At 42.2% G+C, this 20,042-nt stretch overlaps 1 protein-coding gene across 1 annotated transcript in view; it reads right to left on the bottom strand.

The window, feature by feature from the left end:
• Positions 1–5,421: 5,421 nt before the first annotated feature.
• Positions 5,422–20,042, bottom strand: part of KLKB1 (kallikrein B1) — a 32,232-nt gene continuing 17,611 nt past the window's right edge. The window contains exons 7-15 of the mRNA XM_066383527.1: positions 16,830–16,989; positions 15,374–15,483; positions 15,047–15,209; positions 14,834–14,946; positions 14,501–14,669; positions 10,821–10,996; positions 9,746–9,841; positions 6,346–6,485; positions 5,422–5,883 (exon numbers count right to left, since the gene is read on the bottom strand). Coding sequence (XP_066239624.1) covers positions 5,692–5,883; positions 6,346–6,485; positions 9,746–9,841; positions 10,821–10,996; positions 14,501–14,669; positions 14,834–14,946; positions 15,047–15,209; positions 15,374–15,483; positions 16,830–16,989 — 1,319 coding nt within the window. The 3' untranslated portion in view covers positions 5,422–5,691. The remainder of the gene's footprint in view (positions 5,884–6,345; positions 6,486–9,745; positions 9,842–10,820; positions 10,997–14,500; positions 14,670–14,833; positions 14,947–15,046; positions 15,210–15,373; positions 15,484–16,829; positions 16,990–20,042) is intronic.

Below are 20,042 nucleotides of genomic sequence, written 5' to 3'. Positions count from 1 at the left end.
TAATTCAAGGCAAACTCGAGTCTCCCAGTCTAAAGAGAAAACAGGGAAGTCTGCAGATGAAGCTTCAGCTGTTGGGGGCTGAGGCAAGGTGCCCTGCTCTTCCCGATTCAGTTTTCCTGCATAGACTGTCACCTCCTCAGAGGTCTCTATGCAGGTATGGCGAGCTCTGAGGAGCCAGGCTCTATCGTTTTTCCCCCCACTTGCAAACAATAAAAGCCTAAATTAAATTAAAAAAAAAAAAAGATGGGGTTTTCATAACTCTCTTTAGATCTCGGCTCATTGAAACACAAATAGAGATCTAAGGAATGGCGTAGCTAGCTGTTGCAAGATAAGCAATCCGAAAAACAACAGGTCAACAGGTCAATTCCTTTTGTCTTGAAGAGCGACTCCTAGTGGTCGACTTGTTGCAGTTCATGGAGAGGATAACTTGTGAACCATGTACACTGCTCACAAAAATTAGGGGATTTTTATTGCTTCATATTCATTTTGAAATATCCCCTAATTATGCTCACAAAAATTAAGGGAAGCCTAACCTGTGGTGGTGCAGTGTATAAAGCTTCGACCTGGAACACTGAGGGTGCCAGTTCAAAACCCTGGGCTTGCCTGGTCAAGGCACATATGGGAGTTGATGCTTCTTGCTCCTCCATTCTCTCTCTCTCTCTCTCTAAAAATGAATAAATAAAAAAAGTCTTAAGAATTAAAAAAAGTCTGACCTGTGGTGGCACAGTGGATAAAGCATTGACCTCTAATGCTGAGGTCACTGGTTCAAAACCCTGGGCTTGCCTGGTCAAGACACATATGGGAGTTGATGCTTCCTGCTCTTCCCCCCTCTTTTGCTCTCTCTTTCTCTCTCTCTCTCCTCTCTCTCTAAAAATGAATATATAAAAATTTTTTAAAAAAGAATTAAAAAAAATTAAGTGATGCCTGACCAGGCGGTGGCGCAGTGGATAGAGTGTTGGACTGGGATGCAGAGGACCCAGGTTCGAGACCCCGAGGTCGCCAGCTTGAGCACAGGCTCATCTGGTTTGAGCAAAAGGCCACCAGCTTGGACCCAAGGTCGCTGGCTCAAGCAAGGGGTTTCTTGGTTTGCTGTAGCCCCACGGTCAAGGCACATATGAGAAAGCAATCAATGAACAACTAAGGTGTCGCAACAAAAAACTAATGATTGATGCTTCTCATCTCTCTCTGTTCCTGTCTGTCTGTCCCTATCTATCCCTCTCTCTGACTCTCTCTGTCTCTGTAAAAAAGAAAAAAAAAATTAAGGATATTTTATTGCTTCATATTCATTTTGAAATATTCCCTAATTTCTGTGACCAGTATATTTGTCTAGGTTTCACCTAATTAAGAGCCTTCCCAGGACCTTGAAGAAGGTCTGAAATCTCTTTGGACAGCATGCTGAGGCACGCTCTCTGCTCCCCGGTCTCTTCATTGGTTTACTAGTCATGTGACTCGAGCAGAAACCGGCCTCCATCAGTGTGAATCTCTGGGTCCTGGGCCAAGCTGTGTTCTCTGTCTGGGCTTCAGAAACCTCCTCTCTAACATTACTCATGCACTAGCCCTAAGGATTCCTGCGTGTCCCTGGCAAGCTAAAAGAAATAAAAATTTTAAAATGTTTAAATATGTTTAAGTACAGAGATGTATTGTAGAATTGGGCACCTGAAACCTATATGATTATGTTAACCAGTGTTATCTCAATAAAATTTAATTATAAATAAATCAATAGATTTTTGAGAAAGAAATTTTTATTGTTCAGAGAAGACTTCTAATTTTCCATAGAAAAAAAATATATTTTAAAAAATATTCTGAAGAAGCTGGGGAGAAATGAAATGACAAGTTTGCTCCTGTTCGAGATCTTGCCGAAGGTACAGGTAGCAGAGGCAACAGTGTCCTTTGTTCAGGGACAACGGGCATAAATATGAGGGTGAGCCTCTGAAAAGGTCATCAGTTTATTATGAGCATTTCAATATTTGGAAACAGAGAGATGCAATCTCATTTTATTTGTTCATAATAATCAAAATAATCAGAATGGTTTCGGAAGGCGTGCAATACCCAGTCCCTGGTGGCCAAATGCTTACGTAGAAAGATGACACATGATTAGAACCACTGGACAGAGCTTTCAAAACGCTGACACCAAGGCAAGTATGGGGGGGGGGGGAGAACTTCCCGAAGGCGACAGTGAGACAATAGTTAATCAAGTAAATTTGAAGCTCAGCCCCATATAAACTCACTTGACACATTCTGAGAAGAAAAGCCAGCCTTTTGTTCCACTGGGCAGAAAGTAAATGGGAATTCGAATTTAGAAGAGGTCTTCGTGCAAAATGCCAACAAACTTATTGGGACATTCTCTCTGGCAGGCAGTTATTCAGATATATTTATTTGATCTGTTGTCAAGGTTTTATGGCCCATCGGGGCACAGAGAATCCTTGGTTGCTTTCTAGAGTTTCCAATTTAAAATTAAGCACATTCCAGTGTCACAAAAAGCCCTTGTTTATGATGCTCTGCTTTGTACGAAGCCCAACATGGAATGGCAAATCGATGCCAAGACAGGCTTTCACGGAGAACTGCTATGTGAAATTATATATTTTCACGGAAAACTGCTATGTGAAACTATATAAGGGCTTTACATCCCTGTATTGTCAGCCAGGAAACCTTACCTCTGCCCAAAAGCCCCAATGAAAAGACTATAATGATAACTCTTCAACCCTGTGAGAGACACAAAAGGACTCTAGTTAGAGGATACCTCACTGGGAGACCAATGGTATTCCCCTAAATTAGGTTTAGCTAGTTAGTGAAATCTCTACACCCTTCACATAATACAAGGATTCCAAAAATACTTTTCTCTATTCAAGTAAAAGTGGCATAAGAGTTTCTACTGCATAGGAATGCTTTGAGATTAAGTAACCTTCCTTTAAACTGACAGTAAGTATTCTCAAAACTTTCAACTAATGCCACTGCAGTTTAGAATTCTGATGTTGATTACTTTTAGCTAAATGTAAAAGTCCCCCCCCCACACACACACACAACCTGAGAAATAAAATGCTCTTGAAATCTAATAAAAATGGGGAATTACTAGACAAAGTCACAGAAAGAATCCAGAATTTAGCCTACAGGGACCCAAGTGCAAGTCAGCTGTCAGGATCATTGGTGATGGAGAATTGTCTGCCTGGCACAGGGAACGGCACAGCGGCGTACTGCCGGCAGAGACCCCTCTCTGTCCCAGCACAGCCAGCGTGGTCTTGGAGCTCCTTCTCTCTCGTCAAGACCTGCTTTGAAAAAGGGCACAGCCTCCCACATCCTACAACAACCTTCTTGCTGTACCTGCAATGTCCCCTGTTCATTGTAAGGTTTTAGTCCTGACCTTAGAGCAGGATTTCTTAATCATGACATTACTACTGATATTTGTCCAGCTAACTCTGTGAGGCAATGGCCGTGCATTGTAGGGTGTTTAGCAACAACCCTGGCCTTTACCCACTAGATGTTGGCAGTGCCCCCTCGCCCAGGTATGCCAACCCCAAATGGCTCTAGACTTTGCCAAATGTCACCTGGGTGGGGTTGGGGGGCAAAACTGTCTCTGATTGAAAACCATTGCCTTAGATGATGAGGAAAATAACAAACAGTGGTTACAAGTTCCCTTGCCATCTTTCATTCCTCTCATAGTATGAGGCAATGTGACATGAGCCATCATCTGGGATGAGAAGGTCATCCTAAGTCCTGGTTCTGGACTCACCATGACCTTGAGTGAGTCTTCCAGCTTCTATTGCCTCATCTTTAGAAATAAAGCTGTGTTCATTCATTAGGTATTTACTCACTGCTCACTGACAGGCAGCGCTAAAGAGGGCCTCCTACGAAGTAGTTCCCAGTTTGGGGGGCAGATAGAGACAAACAGTAATTAAGATAAAAGCTGTAAATTCAAATTAGAGGTTTCCCACACCTCGGTGAGAAAGGAGACAGAAGGCAGAGCCCTGCGCTAGCCTCATGTCAGATGTGCTCATGTGAGGTCCTTGTGTGCTATTGTTTCAGGCCGAGAGCTGTGCCAGGCATGGTGTTCACCACCTGCCCCTGAATGGCACTGCCCGACACCCGTGCCTCCTACTCTCAGGCTTCCTCATGAGAGGGAAGTCATTCCAATGTCTTACTTTCTTAGCCTCTTACCCACTTCTCAGTGCCACAGGCTCTGACTGCCCACGAATGCGGTGTGAGTAATAAAGAGACCACTCCAATACCATTGGCTCCGACCGGCACCTTTAAAACGATCATTCCTACCCCAGGAGAGATCCACATTTCAGAACTCTCTAGTTCTGTCCAAAGAACATCATGCCTTGACCAACAAAGGCCCAATGGTTACCCTGCATGCGCTGCTAAAACACCCTGCAGATTTATCAACGTGAAAAGTGCAGGTAAAAAAAGTCATTGCAAACTATTTTTTTTCTTCTTAAACATAAAACACCAATACAGAATGAAGACCGATATTTAATGCATGCCAAATTAAAAGAGGAGGCTGTGTTTGTTTCTAGTCGTTTCACGGAATCCAGCCAGAGCCGAGGAAATCCGGAGATGTTACTCCCGCAGGAAATTGAACTCTCCGATTCCCTACTGTATGGTTTGTGAAGAACCCAGACCTTGTGGGTTTCCCCAGTCCCCTCCATCTTTAGCCCTTCTGACCACCAGTCTCTTTTAGAAACTTTTCTATTGTTCTACTTAACTTACACAATATTTTGTCATGGTCCCTTCTGTGTGAATGTAACATCAGTTTGACGGCATGGAGTCCAAGTGCCCGAGATCAGTGTGGCTGTGACGGGCAAGTGCGGAGTTTGTGCTCCATCAGGGTCGATGTCATTCCAGAGCTATTGCTACTACCATGAAGTCACAAGACTGAGCTTTACAAGAATTTTTATACCTAACAATGTGCCGTGAATTACTGTTACAGGTGCCAATCTCCACTGAGCCCACAGCAAAGCAGATTTGATCCTCCCAAAGGCTGTGCAATGAGCCTGGTGCCGGAGCTACAAGCAGACAGGGCAACCCACAGCCATGGCCGCACAGCCAGCCTGGAGCCCGGAGGCCAGGCCAGCCTAACCCAAGTAGGAGGACAGAGAGAAGGTGCTCCACCCGTCTCCCAGGTTCGGGTAGCTCATCTCTTTCTTAGAGACGTGAAAGTTACAGGCTTCTTCCCTTCTACCTGGCGAGAAAGCCCCCACGCTGACTGTCTCTTCACCCCCAGGAAGGTGGGCAGTGGTAAGGCAATGACCACGTGGGTGAAGCGCAGAGAAGAAATCGTTCTCTGTGAGATGTACTGAGTCCCGGAGGAAGCGGCGAGATGAGAACAGTCCCGGGCACTGTTCTAGACTCTTGAGTCGCTTTTCTTCTGTTTTGTTTCACAATAAAAAAAAATAGATCACTCTTTAACACGCTGTTTTGCCATTTTTATTTTACAACAAACAATCATGGCAATGTTCGGTTATTAGCTCCCATTATTAGTGCTATTACCAACTGCTGAAGGCATGCCTCTGTAAGACCTCACCCACCCTTACCAACTTCGGGTGCATTGTCTCCCTTTATTCTCACAATGAGGATGCAGGGTAGATGCCACGCGTCTGCCCACGAGAACCCCGAGGCTCAGTGTTTGAATTGAACCCACATTGCCAGACTGGTGCTACACACTGGACTCTTCCCCACCTCTGCAGGGCTTCCTCACACTGGCGACTTCCTCGGGGAGTGTCCATCACCTTCCCGTGTTTTTTCTAAAATCCAGTCCACGTACTCAGCAACTTTGGTGTAGACACCTGGTTGTTCTCTGCGGCCACAGCCTTCACCCCAGCTGGTGATGCCCACCAAATGCCACATTCCGTTATGTTTGCAAACTAAAGGACCACCTGAATCTCCCTGTGTCACGGTGGGTAGAAAAATAAAATGATGGAAGGTTATGATGAGTGTGCCATTAAAATTTTGTAGTCACACCACACACATCTAATTTCTTATATAAATCCTCAGGTATCTCATATGCCTCATTAGCTGTTGAATATGGTGAAAATAACTTAATTCAATAACATATTGCCCAACAAAGAAATCTTGACATCATTTCACTGTAAAATAAGTCTAGTATTCTCATATTTTAGTACAATTACTGTATATACCATTGTCCTCCCTTAAATACTGAATGTTCCTGCACAGATTGTGACATGTTATTTAAGACGCACATATATAATTTCAATAGTTTTAGAATTTACATATAAAATAATCAAATTATTTGCTCAAATTATTTTTTAAAACTATAACAAAATATGCTTTTGGAAAATATAGTTCGAAATGAATGTTCTCACTTTTTTTAATAGCTGAATGCGTTACCTTGCAAGCATCTCTTCCCCCTTCCTTTAAGCCAGCACAGATCATCCGTTCGGTTATTTCATAATCTCTGTATCTTCTCCGGCATTCTTCATGCGGTAACAAAGGAATATTTGCCTTTTGTAGGATATTTTGGATTTCACCTAAGAAGTAACCAATACATAACTTCAGAAGGAGGAAATACAATAAACATAAAAAGAAGACCAAAGTCTTAAAGCAAATCAGAATGATGACCTTTGCATTACGGGCATTCCTGAGGATATAAATGGTAAAGGAGAGAAGTAAGAGTCACACACACACAAACACACACAGAGAGAGGGAGAGGGGCAGGGCTACACCTTGCACTGGTCTACACACACACAGAGAGAGAGAGAGAGAGAGAGAGAGAGAGAGAGAGAGAGGGGCGGGGCTACACCTTACACTGGTCTACACACACAGAGAGAGAGAGATGACCTTTGCATTACGGGCATTCCTGAGGATATAAATGGTAAAGGAGAGAAGTAAGAGTCACACACACACAAACACACACAGAGAGAGGGAGAGGGGCAGGGCTACACCTTGCACTGGTCTACACACACACACACACACAGAGAGAGAGAGAGGGGCGGGGCTACACCTTGCACTGGTCTACACACACACACAGAGAGAGAGAGAGAGAGAGGGGTGGGGCTACACCTTGCACTGGTCTACACACACAGAGAGAGAGAGAGAGAGAGAGAAAGGAATGGGGCTACACCTTGCACTGGTCTACACACACACACACACACACAGAGGGGCGGGGCTACATCTTGCACTGGTCTACACAGAGAGAGAGAGAGAGAGAAAGGGGCGGGGCTACACCTTGCACTGGTCTACACAGAGAGAGAGAGAGAGAGGGGCGGGGCTACACCTTGCACTGGTCTACACACACACAGAGAGAGAGAGAGAGAGAGAGAGAAAGGGATGGGGCTACACCTTGCACTGGTCTACACACACACACACACACAGAGGGGCGGGGTTACACCTTGCACTGGTCTACACAGAGAGAGAGAGAGAGGGGCGGGGCTACACCTTGCACTGGTCTCTGATGCTGTGTTAGGACACTAGTCTGACCAGAGACTTTGCTTCCATAGCCTCTGCCATTCTCTCATCTCAGCAGAAGTTCCTCAGATATTCCCTCTTGTTACCTATGAGTCAAAAGACTCAAAGGTCTTACCTCTTGTTTTTGTTTTATATATTAAAAATAATGATTTAAAAATATATGGCATTTTGAAAAAAAAAAACAAATCTCTCACAGTGGAGAAGTATTTTGTTCTTCAAGCAAATACAAGTGAACATTTTCCATGAAGAACTGTTTATTTACATATAATTTCCCACCAGTGTCCAGTTAAAGTTGTTCTTAAATCTTCCTGTCTCAACTAGTCAAATATTTGAAAAATTTGAATTAGTTGAATAAAGAACTAAACCAGAAGAGATGGAGAGAGCTTGGCAAGCTATCCTTTTTTATTTAAAAAAATAGTGATGTGAATATTATTCCTTATTGTGTCTATCAAGAACCTAATTTTGGAAAGGAAGAACAATTGATTTCCTGAAATTTTCAAGGGCAGTTAAAATATTCCAAGTATCCATAAGCAGGGGTTCTTAACCTAGGTTCTATAGAAAGAATTCACACTGCCTATAAACTTGGGCAGGAAAAAAATACCTCCTTATTTTTTACCAACCTCCAACTGAAGTCTAACACTCTCTTCAATTATGAATGTAGGCAACAATTTCAGGAGTATTAGCCATACCAACGACTTTACAATCAATATAAATTATAGGTATGTTCCTTTCACATTACAGTTGTGGCAGATAACTGAAATTATCATTTGTGCTCATCACAATTTCAAAGATAAGTTGGTTATCAGAACAACTTGCTATTTGCTCTATTAATGAAGAAGTACAGGTATCTCTATGTCACATCTTTTAAAAGTATTTTCATAACTGTCTTGTAATTTTATTGGTTGCTTTTGTAATTCTATGTGTTGTTGTTTTTTTTGAGCATTTGAAAATATCATTCAAGAAGTGATCCATGGGCTTTCTCAGATTGCAGGAGAGATGTTCTTTTTTTTTAAATAAAAAGATTAAAAGCCCGCCATTATGGAAGGACCCAGGTTCAAGACCCCGAGGTTGCCAGCTTGAGCACGGGCTCATCTGGCTTGAGCAAAAGCTCACCAGCTTGGATCCAGGGTCGCTGGCTCCAGCAAGGGGTTACTCAGTCTGCTGAAGGCCCGCAGTCAAGGCACATATGAGAAAGCAATCAATGAACAACTAAGAAGTCACAACACGCAACGAAAAACTAATGATTAATGCTTCTCATCTGTCTCCATTCCTGTCTGTCTGTCCCTGTCTATCCCTCTGACTCTCTCTCTGTCTCTGTGAAAAAAATTAAAAAAAAATTTAAAAAAAAAAAAAAAAAGCCCGCCATTAAGAGAGGTGGTGTGCCTGACTATATTCTGGGTCATTAATATCAAGGGGAAACAGTGTCACTGGGAGAGGGGAGCATATTTTTTTTATATATTTTTAACGATATTATTTATTTATTTTTTAATAATTTTATTTTTTTAATGGGGCGACATCAATAAATCAGGATACATATATTCAAAGATAACATATCCAGGTTATCTTGTTGTTCAATTATGTTGCATACCCATCACCCAAAGTCAGATTGTCCTCTGTCACCTTCTATCTAGTTTTCTTTGTGCCCCTCCCCCTCCCCCTTTCCCTCTCCCTCTCCCCCCTCCCTCCGTAACCACCACACTCTTATCAATGTCTCTTAGTCTCACTTTTATGTCCCACCTACGTATGGAATAATGCAGTTCCTGTTTTTTTTCTGATTTACTTATTTCACTTCGTATAATGTTATCAAGATCGAGGGGAACATATTTTTAAAAATATTTTACTTATTCATTTTAGAGAGGGGAGAGAGGAGGAGAGAGAGATAGAGAGAAGGAGGAGCAGGAAGCATCAACTCCCACATGTGCCTTGGCCAGGCAAGCCCAGGGCCTCGATTCAGCAACCTCAGTGTTCCAGGTCAATGTCTATCCACTGCACCACCACAGGTCAGGCAGAATATTATTAATACTAAGAACAGGATGGGCTTAAGTGGGCTTGTTATCCCTGTGTAGGACCAATCCTTTATGTGAAGTCAAACAAATGATCTTTATTATAGAGTAAGGGACTCAGAAGTTTACCTTATTAATTCTTCCAGGCCCAGGCAAAAATACATCTTCTCAAGAGCCACTGAGCAAATATTTGAGAACCAATCAATTGGAAGGATCATGAGTTTAGATATAATTTTAGACAGAGGCCGATTGAACTGATCCACACCAGGGTTTTAACATACAAGACTTGCTTTAGGAACATTTAAAATGTCATACTGTACCTCTTTCCTTTGTGAAGCCCCATCCAGTTATCCAACAGTTAGTATAAATTGTATTTGTATCATCTTTGGAAGGGAGGCATATTGGTTTTTGGAATTCTGAAAGGTAATGTTTAAATTAGAGTTTGGTTCAAGTTATAAATATTGACTTTAAAAACACACACTTCCCTTTTCTTATTCTCTTACTATAGCGTAGTACTAAGAAGAATAATGCTTTTGCTTCCTGCTCAATTTCTAAGGTCAATGATTCCAGAAAATTTCTCACCATCAGAGTCATTTTCACATAACATTTTTGGTGTTAAATTTTCTGGATTAAATTTAAAAACTCAGGACCCAGATTGACAGTCACAAACACTTAGAAGTTCTGTCTCTTATTCTGTATATGATACTTTTAATGGTCCAAGAGAGTCTAACACTGTTTTAGGCACCATTTTAAGTGCTTAACTTATTAGCTGATTTTAATTATTACAACAACCCAATGGGGTGATTATCACGGTCATTTTACAAATGAGGAAATTTGAGGCACTAAGAAATAAAAGCAACTTGCCCAAGGTCACAAAATCTTAATGGACACAGTGTGCGACAGTCAACAACTGTGGGGCATGGTGTCCGCAAGGCAGAGCCTCCAGCCGCCATGTTGCTGTCTCCCCAGACCTTCCTTCGACATCAGTCTGTCCTTGGCTCACATTACACCTGGAAATTAATATCTGATCCCACTAGGCCGTGTATGGTCTCAATATCCTTAAGCTCAAAGCAATGGTAATTCTGCTCCAGTTGCTAAAGGAAGCCATGCTTCCCAGATGGCAAAGACACTTTTATTTTATGCCTGTTATTTCAATAACGTGTAAGCAGTTGTGATCCCTACCTGAAAGAACTAATGACCCTGTCTTGTCCCGTGAAGAGGAGAGTTTTATGTCAGGTCACAGCGCTCGTCCTCCCCGGCAGTGCTCCCCTTTCCCCCGCCCCACCAACCGAAACGTGAAGGCAAGCTCTGCAGACTCCGCCCTCTCACTCAAACTGATGCGAACACTTAAACCAATGCCCTTCACCTGGACAGCTTCTCGCCTGTGCTACATACCAGTATAATTCAAAGGAGCCTCCAGCTTTAGTAAGGCGATATCATGAGTATTTTCTGAAATATTATACTTTTGATGAATAATAATCTCTTTTATTTGTGAGAAAGGTGTTTCTTTTGTTATCTCTGACAAATTTAAAACGCCACCATAAATCCGCCAAACATCCGAAAACAAGAGCCTAGAAGAGAGAAATAAACACCTATTTGAAACCAGAAAGGCTGGTCTTGGATATTGGTCTTTTTTCCCTTCACTTTTACCTTTAACAAAAAGAAAAGAAAAGAAAGAGAAGAACACCTGGGGAAAGAATACCACACAGAATATATTTTTACTTACCTACTCTCGCCGCCTGGCTCTCATCGCCACCCACAGCAGCAGCCCTGGACCTCTGAAGACTGAGTTAATGACATTGAACACATGCATCTATGTAACGACTTCATGTTCGCTGAAATACAAACACGTTGCTGCCCCATTCTGGGAGAGAAAGATGGGGAGAGACTCTAGCCGTTTACACGGATCTATCACCCTCAGTTCACCAACGCCGAAAACAGCTCTCTCGTGAAATTCAGAACCGTGAGGGAGTCAGACTGACTTTACACAAGCACCTTATGGGAACCAAGAAGGAGGAACTTCAGTGCCACTTAAAGCCTCTCTATCTATAGTATGAGAATGGTGAAAATTTAAATTAACTCGTTACATATTAATATATACAAAGTATATCTAAAATTATTACTTAAAGCATTCTTGAGTTGTGTAAAGATATGGAAATTTCTATTATCAAATGAGTGGTGCAAGTCATGTACAAAACTCTAGCTCTTACAAGCAACACTGAGCCTTCGAGAATGAAAAATTTTAACGTAAACTGGTGCAGCCACTATGAAAAACACTATAGAGGTTCCTCAAAAAAATAAAAATAAGACCATATGATTCAGCAATTAAACTTCTGGGTATATATCCAAGGGAAACAAAAATCACCATCTTAAAGACATATCTGCACCCCCATGTTCATTGCAGCATTATTTACAATAGCCAAGATATGAAAATAACCTGTGTCCAACAACAGATAAATAGATAAAGAAAATGTGGGATATATAATGAAATATTATTCAGCTGTAAATAAAAAGAAGACTATCTTGCCATTTGCAACAGTAAGAATGAAATTTGAGGGCATCACGCTAAGTGAAATAAATCAGAATGAGAAAACAACTACTATATGATCTCACTTACATGTGAAATCTAAAAAACCTGAACTCGGAGAAACAGTGAGCAGATTGGTGGTTGCCTGGGGGGGTGAAGGTGGGGGGCAGGTAAGTCAAAGGGTACAAACTTTCAGTCATAGGATAAATAAACTCTAGGGATATAGCGTACAGCATATACCGTATTGGTTAACAATGCCGTATTATATACTTGAAAGTTGCTAGGAGAGTAAATATTAAAAGTTCTCACCACACACACACAGATTGTGACTATGTGAGGTGATGGATATGTTAACTAACCTTATTGTGCTCACTTTGCAATATAGATATGTATCAAATCATCATCTTGTACCTTACATTTACACAGTATTCTATGTCAGTTATATCTCAATAAAGCTGGGGGGGGGGGAGAAAATTCTTGGGCCCAAATTGGAATTTATTTAGTAAAAAAAGGGGGACGAACAATTCTTTTCCTTCGTAGGGTCACAGGGTCATTCCTTCCAGGCCAACAGCCTTCCCCTTAGCAGGACCATGGGCAACAGAGGCTTACCGGGAGCCTCATGCCGCTATGTGGCCAGTATGAAGGAACCCTGTCCTGTGCGACTTTGCCAGCGGCTGCTACCTTTCAGCAGCAGGGTGCTGAATCCTGGCTCACAGTAACTTTCAGTCAGGGGGTGGGGGAGTTCCATGAAAACAAAAGTACTTGTTGAAAGCAATCAGGTGTCTTCATTTGGGGCTGTTAGTATCTCTTTTGTTCATTCATACTTTGTTCATTCTTAGATTTATTTAATCATAGTTTATATTTTTTTGAATAACTTTATGTTGTAGGTATAGTACTAAGTATTTGAAGTGCAGAACTTAATCTTTCCAGATTAAGTTAAATGCATAACTTAATCTCTTGAATTAGATACTATTGTCATTCATATTTTACAGACAAAATAAAAGAGAGAGTTACAAATTGCACAAGGTCACTCATACCTCTAACAAGTGGCAGAGCTGTGACTCAAGCCTCGTTCTAACTACAAAGTCTAAGTGTTTTTAAAAATTAAAATCCTGTTATGTATACTATTTGCCTGATAAAGTGAAACTATTATATCAAATTATATTCCTTGAAATATATAGGGTAATAAACTATTACATTTTTGTTTTTCTATTTTCTATTAACATTATTTAGTACATTTGTGAATCTATGTGCCTGAAAAATCAATCTTCGAAGAAGCATCTGGGATATTTTTTAGTTATTCTTTACTGCACACTTCTGCAAACACTCTCCACTTTGGTCTGATGGGTCAGGTTGGTCAGTGCTCAGGTGCTACTTGCTGTTCAACATTTTGAACACAATTTCTGCTTTAAAATATTTTTTATTAAATAAGAATAACTTTCCATTAAGAAACTGATGTGATGCCTGACCAGGTGGTGGTGCAGTGGATAGAGTGTTGGCCTGGGATGCTAAGACTAAGGTTCAAACCCTGAGCTCATGGTTTGAGTGCAGGCTCATCCTGCTTGAGCGCTGGGTCATCAGCTTGAGCGTGGCATCATAAACATGATCCCATGGTCGCTGGCTTGAGCAAGCAATCACTGGCTTGGCTGGAGCCTCCCCATCAAGGCACATACAGTGTGTCCATAAAGTCATGGTGCACTTTTGACTGGTCACAGGAAAGCAATAAAAGACGATAGAAATGTGAAATCTGCACCAAATAAAAGGAAAACTCTCCCAGTTTCATACCTATTCAGTGCAGTTTGATGTGGGCTCACGCACAGATTTTTTAGGGCTCCTTAGGTAGCTATCCCGTATAGCCTCTACAGACTCGTCACTGACTGATGGCCTACCAAAACAGGGTTTCTCCACCAAACTGACAGTTTTCTACTGCTTATCCCACTGAGTCATGTTGTTCCTATGTGGTGGCACTTCGTTATAAACACACTGATATTCACGTTGCACTTTGGTCATGGATTTGAATTTAGCGAGCCACAGAACACACTGAACTTTCCTCTGTACCGTCCACATCTCGAATGGCATGGCCGAGGGCTGCTCCGCTGTATACACGGTGTTACATCATCACCTGCACATGCACACATGCTGCCACATCATCCTACAGAAACTGGGAGGGTTTTCCTTTTATTTGGTGCAGATTTCACATTTCTATCGTCTTTTGTTACTTTCCTGTGACCGGTCAAAAGTGCACCATGACTTTACGGACACACTGTATAAAAAAGCAGTCACATTAGGTGCCAGAACTATGAGTTGATGCTTCTCATCTCTCTCCCTTCCTGTCTATCTATCCCTGTCTGTCCCTATATCTCTCTCTTTCTCTCTCCTGCTAGGAAGGAAGGAAGGAAGGAAGGAAGGAAGGAAGGAAGGAAGGAAGGAAGGAAGGAAGGAAGGAAGGAAAAAGGAAAGAAAGAAACTGACTTGAGATATTGATTATAGATTCTTCAAAACAGAAAAGCAAAATAGGACCCTGGGGTGATAGGCAGCCAAAACTTACCCGTCAAAGCAATGGGCAGCAGTGAGGACCCACCGGTCTCCAACAATGGACCCTCCACACACATGGCTCTGGTTTGTCAACTTCACTTGAAGGCTGACCTGCCAAGGCCACTCTCCCCAGGAAGAATTAGTTCCTCCGACAATGCGTGCATTTGTTTTTGTTGTGCAGACTAAAAGGAGAATGTTGAAATTAACAGCTGAAATTAGAGGTGAATCAGAGTCCTCCTCAGCCAAGAAAGACAACATACACGATTACACTACATCAGATTTTGCAAGCTATGAAAGCAAGGCAGTCAGCCGTTTACAGTTCCGTGGGCAAGAGAGGCTCACTCACCAGAGCCATCCCCACGATTGCACAACCTCAAGGAATAACCAGAGCTCGCTCGCACCCCGTGTGTGATTCCAGTCGGGGAACCATCCGGAGACAACCGTAAGGAGCACTTACACCTAGATAAAGTGATCAGTATAGAGAGTGAGCCTTCAAAGATGAGGAAGTTTCCTGACATTATCCTGCTGACTGTCTTTGAAAAAATAAATTTTCACTCACTTGTCTTCATAACAGTCTTCTGGGAGTAAAGAATACGTAAAAAACTGACAGCGAATCATCTTCGTACAAGTCTCTTGGCAACCACCGACTCCTTTAACAAAGCTCACATTCAATTCTTCCCCTCCAAAATCAACTCCTGCATAAATTTTTGAATGGCAGGGCTCTGCGGCAATTATAAACATAAATATAAGAAGATATAAAATGAAAACAGCAGCAAACCACACTTACACGAGTTTCTGGTACATTGAGGATTGTTCCATCACTATCACTCGTTAGATGATCATAAGGGTTGGCCACATTTTATACATTATGATGGAATCACATTACCAGGCAAAGTTCGTTTGCAGGTTACAAGGCTGTATCCAGACAGAGTGTTTTCCTGCGGAGTGGGGGAACTCGGGGTCCCACTTTTGGAAGTCTTAAGTAAACAAACATTTCTATGTTTAAAAAAAAAAAGCAAGAGAAAAAAGAAGACTGCGTTAAAGGCAAAGAAAAAGCGTTTAATATAAAAATAAAGTGCATTCCTGCAAATCTTATTCTTCTGAGAAATTCTCTTCAAAGTAATTCAGACTGCAGGACTCTTAAGAAATCATAGAGATTAAATGGAACTACCTTATGACCCAGCAATCCCTCTACTGGGTATATACCCCCAAAACTCAGAAACATTGATACGTAAAGACACATGTAGCCCCGTGTTCATTGTAGCATTGTTCACAGTGGCCAAGACATGGAAACAACCAAAAAGCCCTTCAATAGAAAACTGGATAAAGAAGATGTGGCACATATACACTATGGAATACTACTCAGCCATAAGAAATGATGACATTGGATCATTTACAACAAAATGGATGGATCTTGATAACATTATATGGAGTGAAATAAGTAAATCATAAAAAACTAAGAATTACATGATTCCATACATAGGTGGGACATAAAAACGAGACTAAGAGTCATGGACAAGAGTGTGGTGGTTGGGGTGGGGGGGAGAGGGAGGGAGAGGGAATGCGGGAGGGGGAGGGGCACAAAGAAAACCAGATAGAAGGTGACGGAGAACAATCTGACTTTGGGTGACGAGTATGCAACAGAATTGAATGACAAGATAACCTGGAGATGTTCTCTTTGAACATATGTACCCTGATTTATTGATGTCACCCCATTAAAATTAATTAAAATTTATAATAAAAAAATGTAAATCAAGCCACACCTCCCTCTAAAGAAAACTGGTGAGCACAGGGAATGAAAAGAGGAGAACAGTCAAGTTCCACCTTCTGCTTGAAAAAAGGAGAGAGCAAAGAACAAATTCTGGGAGGCATGCTGCTGACACTGTTATAGAACTGGACTCCCTCCTCTTAGCTCCGCGCTGGATGGAGAGAAAGGGGCGGGTTATCTGCGGGTAAACAGGTCAAATCAGGACCTTGGTCCGGTCCGGAGAAACAGGGCTCTGGCTTCTGAATCAGAGGAGTGAGGATGAATGGGCTTAAAGGACATTCTCACGTGAGTGGTTTTTACTTCAAGCTGATATAAAACATTAAGATCAGTGAGAAAGAGATCTGATCCTCCTTTTTCTGTGGCTGCTGTTTCCTGGGCGCAATGGTCTGTTTAAGGAAGAGAAGGTAGGTAGAGAAATCTGCTAATCCCTGAACTAATCTGCACCTGGCGGCAAGTACTTAAATGCTGGGTAATCAAGCATTTGGAGGGAAATGAGCAAGACTTCTAAAAAAAATCACATTACAAAATGCAAGCGCTGCTAGGACAGCGGCACACGCTACCCAGGGCGGCTCACCTCTGTGACCCGGAAGTCGCGGCGTTGGTGTGGAAGGTGAAGAAGAGGCAGTTGGGGTGGTAAGTGCAGATGGTTCGACACACAAACGCGTCTGGGGTGAGCACTCTGGCGACATCCACGTCCGAAAATGCCAGCTGTTGAAACATGTTCATGTGGCAACCTGTGAACTCACAGAGGGAACTCGTCCTCAGTAAATGAAGTCGTCCTCAGTAAATTTAACAAAGTTAAATTCACACATGTGATGTCACTGTCACTAATGAAATTATGGCTATTCACAGCACTAAACAGCCTAAGTAAAAAAAAAAAAAAAAATGTCAATATAGCCCCACACTTTTTTGCCATGTGGAAGAGGGAAAAATTGTTCTAATTCTCATAGTTCCTATGTCAGAAAAATACAATAGCTGAACCTACGCTCCTAGCTCCATCCTAACCAGGGCAAAATATTTAGGTTACTCAGCATGGGTTTGTATTTTCTTTTTATTACCTTGACCCTGAATTCCAAACCTTATGAACATGAGGCTTTGTATTATATTTCCTTGAATATTATGAAAAATATTTTAATAGAAAGAGATTAAGAAAGCATTAGGTCACTAACAAAAATGTCCTGTGCTCACTGCAATTAGAACAGAAGAAAACCCACTTTCTTTATTCTTATTTTATTGAATTAATTACATTTTTCTGTTTACATTATTGTACTCAGTTTACTCAATTTGATAACACATCAACTCTATTAAAATTAGAGAAGCTTAAATGATAATGATAGCTATTATGGGAAAGATGGAAAGCACTTAATTTAAGTGAACATAGCTTGAGCAGGAGAGAGCACCCCTCATAACGTAATACCTTCCTAGGGGCAGGCTAGGAAATTAGACCTCAACTGTTTATTTCTTTAAAAAGAAATGGACTCTTGAAGCTGGAAGAGAACTTACCTATAGTTATATCCTCTCAAGGAGAGCCCTGACAAATTGTTCAGGTCTTACTTAGCCATTTACATTAATAAGGAGTTCACTACCTAATGGCAAAGTCCATTTCTTTCTGGACCACTCTTGATGTTAGAAACTTTTCTTAGTTTCTTCATGGCAGCACCGAGGTAGGCAGTTGGACAGACATGAGCACAGCAAGAACACAGGCCAGGCACAGAAGGTCACCAGGGTGGAAAACACTAGGTGCCTAGCAACAGACAAAACTGGGAAAACAAGGCCCTGGCCGGTTGGCTCAGCAGTAGAGCGTCGGCCTGGCGTGCAGGAGTCCCTGGTTCGATTCCCGGCCAGGGCACACAGGAGAAGCGCCCATCTGCTTCTCCACCCCACCCCCTCTCCTTCCTCTCTGTCTCTCTCTTCCCCTCCTGCAGCGGAGGCTCCATTGGAGCAAAGATGGCCTGGGCGCTGGGGATGGCTCTGTGGCCTCTGCCTCAGGCGCTAGAATGGCTCTGGATGCAACAGAGCGAAACCCCAGAGGGGCAGAACATCGCCCCCTGGTGGGCATGCTGGGTGGATCCCAGTCCGGTGCATGCAGGAGTCTGTCTGACTGCCTCCCCGTTTCCAGCTTCGGAAAAATGAAAAAAAAAAAAAAAATCACACTTGACACATATGAAATCCAGACTTCAAAAAACAAACAAACAAACAAACAAAAAAAACCTGGGAAAACTAGGCCATCACCCCTAGGGTGAACTTGCCTCCACTAGCAGGTTGCTAGTGTTATGGGTTAGACCTCCTCAGAGGAGAAACAAACAAGCAGGTGGGGGGGCGGGGAGTGTAGAATAGCCCTTGAGCAGTAAGCCCTGGGGATAACATCTAGGTCTCAGTGTCTTTTGGCTCCAGACTCAGAAAAGCAGCAAAACCAGACAAGCGATGTCACAGCTGACCTTAGAACAAGCTGCACTGATTAAATAGCCCCTTGCCCTGGTCCCAAGCAGACACACCTGGAGAGCTGATGAATATTCTACTGAGATCTTCCCCATGACCTCCCCTAAAATCTCCGCCCTAACAAGCCCTTAGGAAAGAGGACCCAGCTGCTCTCAACGCCCCTGCATTCCTCCTCCTCCTCCCCCCACTTCCTCCTCTAACCCCTTTCATCCCCTCAGGTGAGTTTTCCTTGCCTCTCTGCCCCAGGAGACTTGCAACCAAGGAAGCAGTGGGCAGCGGCAGCTCCTCCCCGGCTCACCCCCTGAGCCTGTCTCCCAGGCGACCTTTCCTCTGAGCTTCCAGTGAGCCAGAGCAGCCGGCCTGGGCTCTCTCCTGTTCTTCTTCTATCCTAGGCCCTTGCTTGTTCCACTGTCCCCAGCTCTGTAGCTAATCAGGGCACTCAGTCTCTCAGTGAGTTGCCCGCTCGGTCCCTTCTGAGTGTATTCCTGCACAGCCAATGAATTCATGCTTTACTTTCCGCACTTTGTCTCTTGACTGAATTCTTTCTCTCATGAAGACAAAGATCAAGGTTTTAGATCCTATTTTCTGGAACCACACAGATTAGTCTAATCCCTTTCCCAAAGGCAGGTCTTCAAAAAACAACAACAATAACAACAAAAAATTAAGACAGTTATCCTAACTCTTTTTCAGGTTAAATATCTTTAGCTTACCCCTTTAACCACTTTTTATTTTCCGTTACTTCTAGATATTCTACATTCCTGGTTACCCTCTTTTGAAGGGCTCCACACAGAAGGTGGATCACAGAACTGAATACAACTTCTTAGTGACGTTCTGAATAGAAAATGACTGCTATTAGATGCAGTGTTTCCTTTGGGATGATGAGAATGTCTGGAACTGCATAGTGGTCACTGTCGCACAATTTTGTGAATACCCTGAAAACTACTGAATTGTATATCTCAAAAGGGCTAATTTTATGTTATGTAAATTATAGATAAAATTCTAAAAACTATGGAAAAATATATACTATGTTAAAACATTACACTTGTAGAAATAGAAAAATATGAATATTAAAAATTAAATAATCATTTGAACCAATGAAGTACCATTTGAACCAATAAATCTGGTACACATCAGGGATTTGATGGGAAAGAGAAGAAACAAATAAGAAAAGAGATGCACTGCTAGTGACTTCCCAGTCTTCCACGAAGGGGTCTTAGCCTGGCACCCATTACACAGTGTGGCACTGAGTTGGCACGTGATATTTTGTAGAATTGGCTATCAGGTATTTGGTTTCAATAACAACTTATTTTTAACACCCTGATGTGTAAAATAAGGTAAAATGTCATAG

This window comes from Saccopteryx leptura, chromosome 4, assembly GCF_036850995.1.
Source record: "Saccopteryx leptura isolate mSacLep1 chromosome 4, mSacLep1_pri_phased_curated, whole genome shotgun sequence".
NCBI lineage: Eukaryota > Metazoa > Chordata > Mammalia > Chiroptera > Emballonuridae > Saccopteryx > Saccopteryx leptura.
The sequence above is the reverse complement of the archived record's forward strand: the minus strand, read 5'-3'. Positions and strand labels throughout refer to the sequence as shown.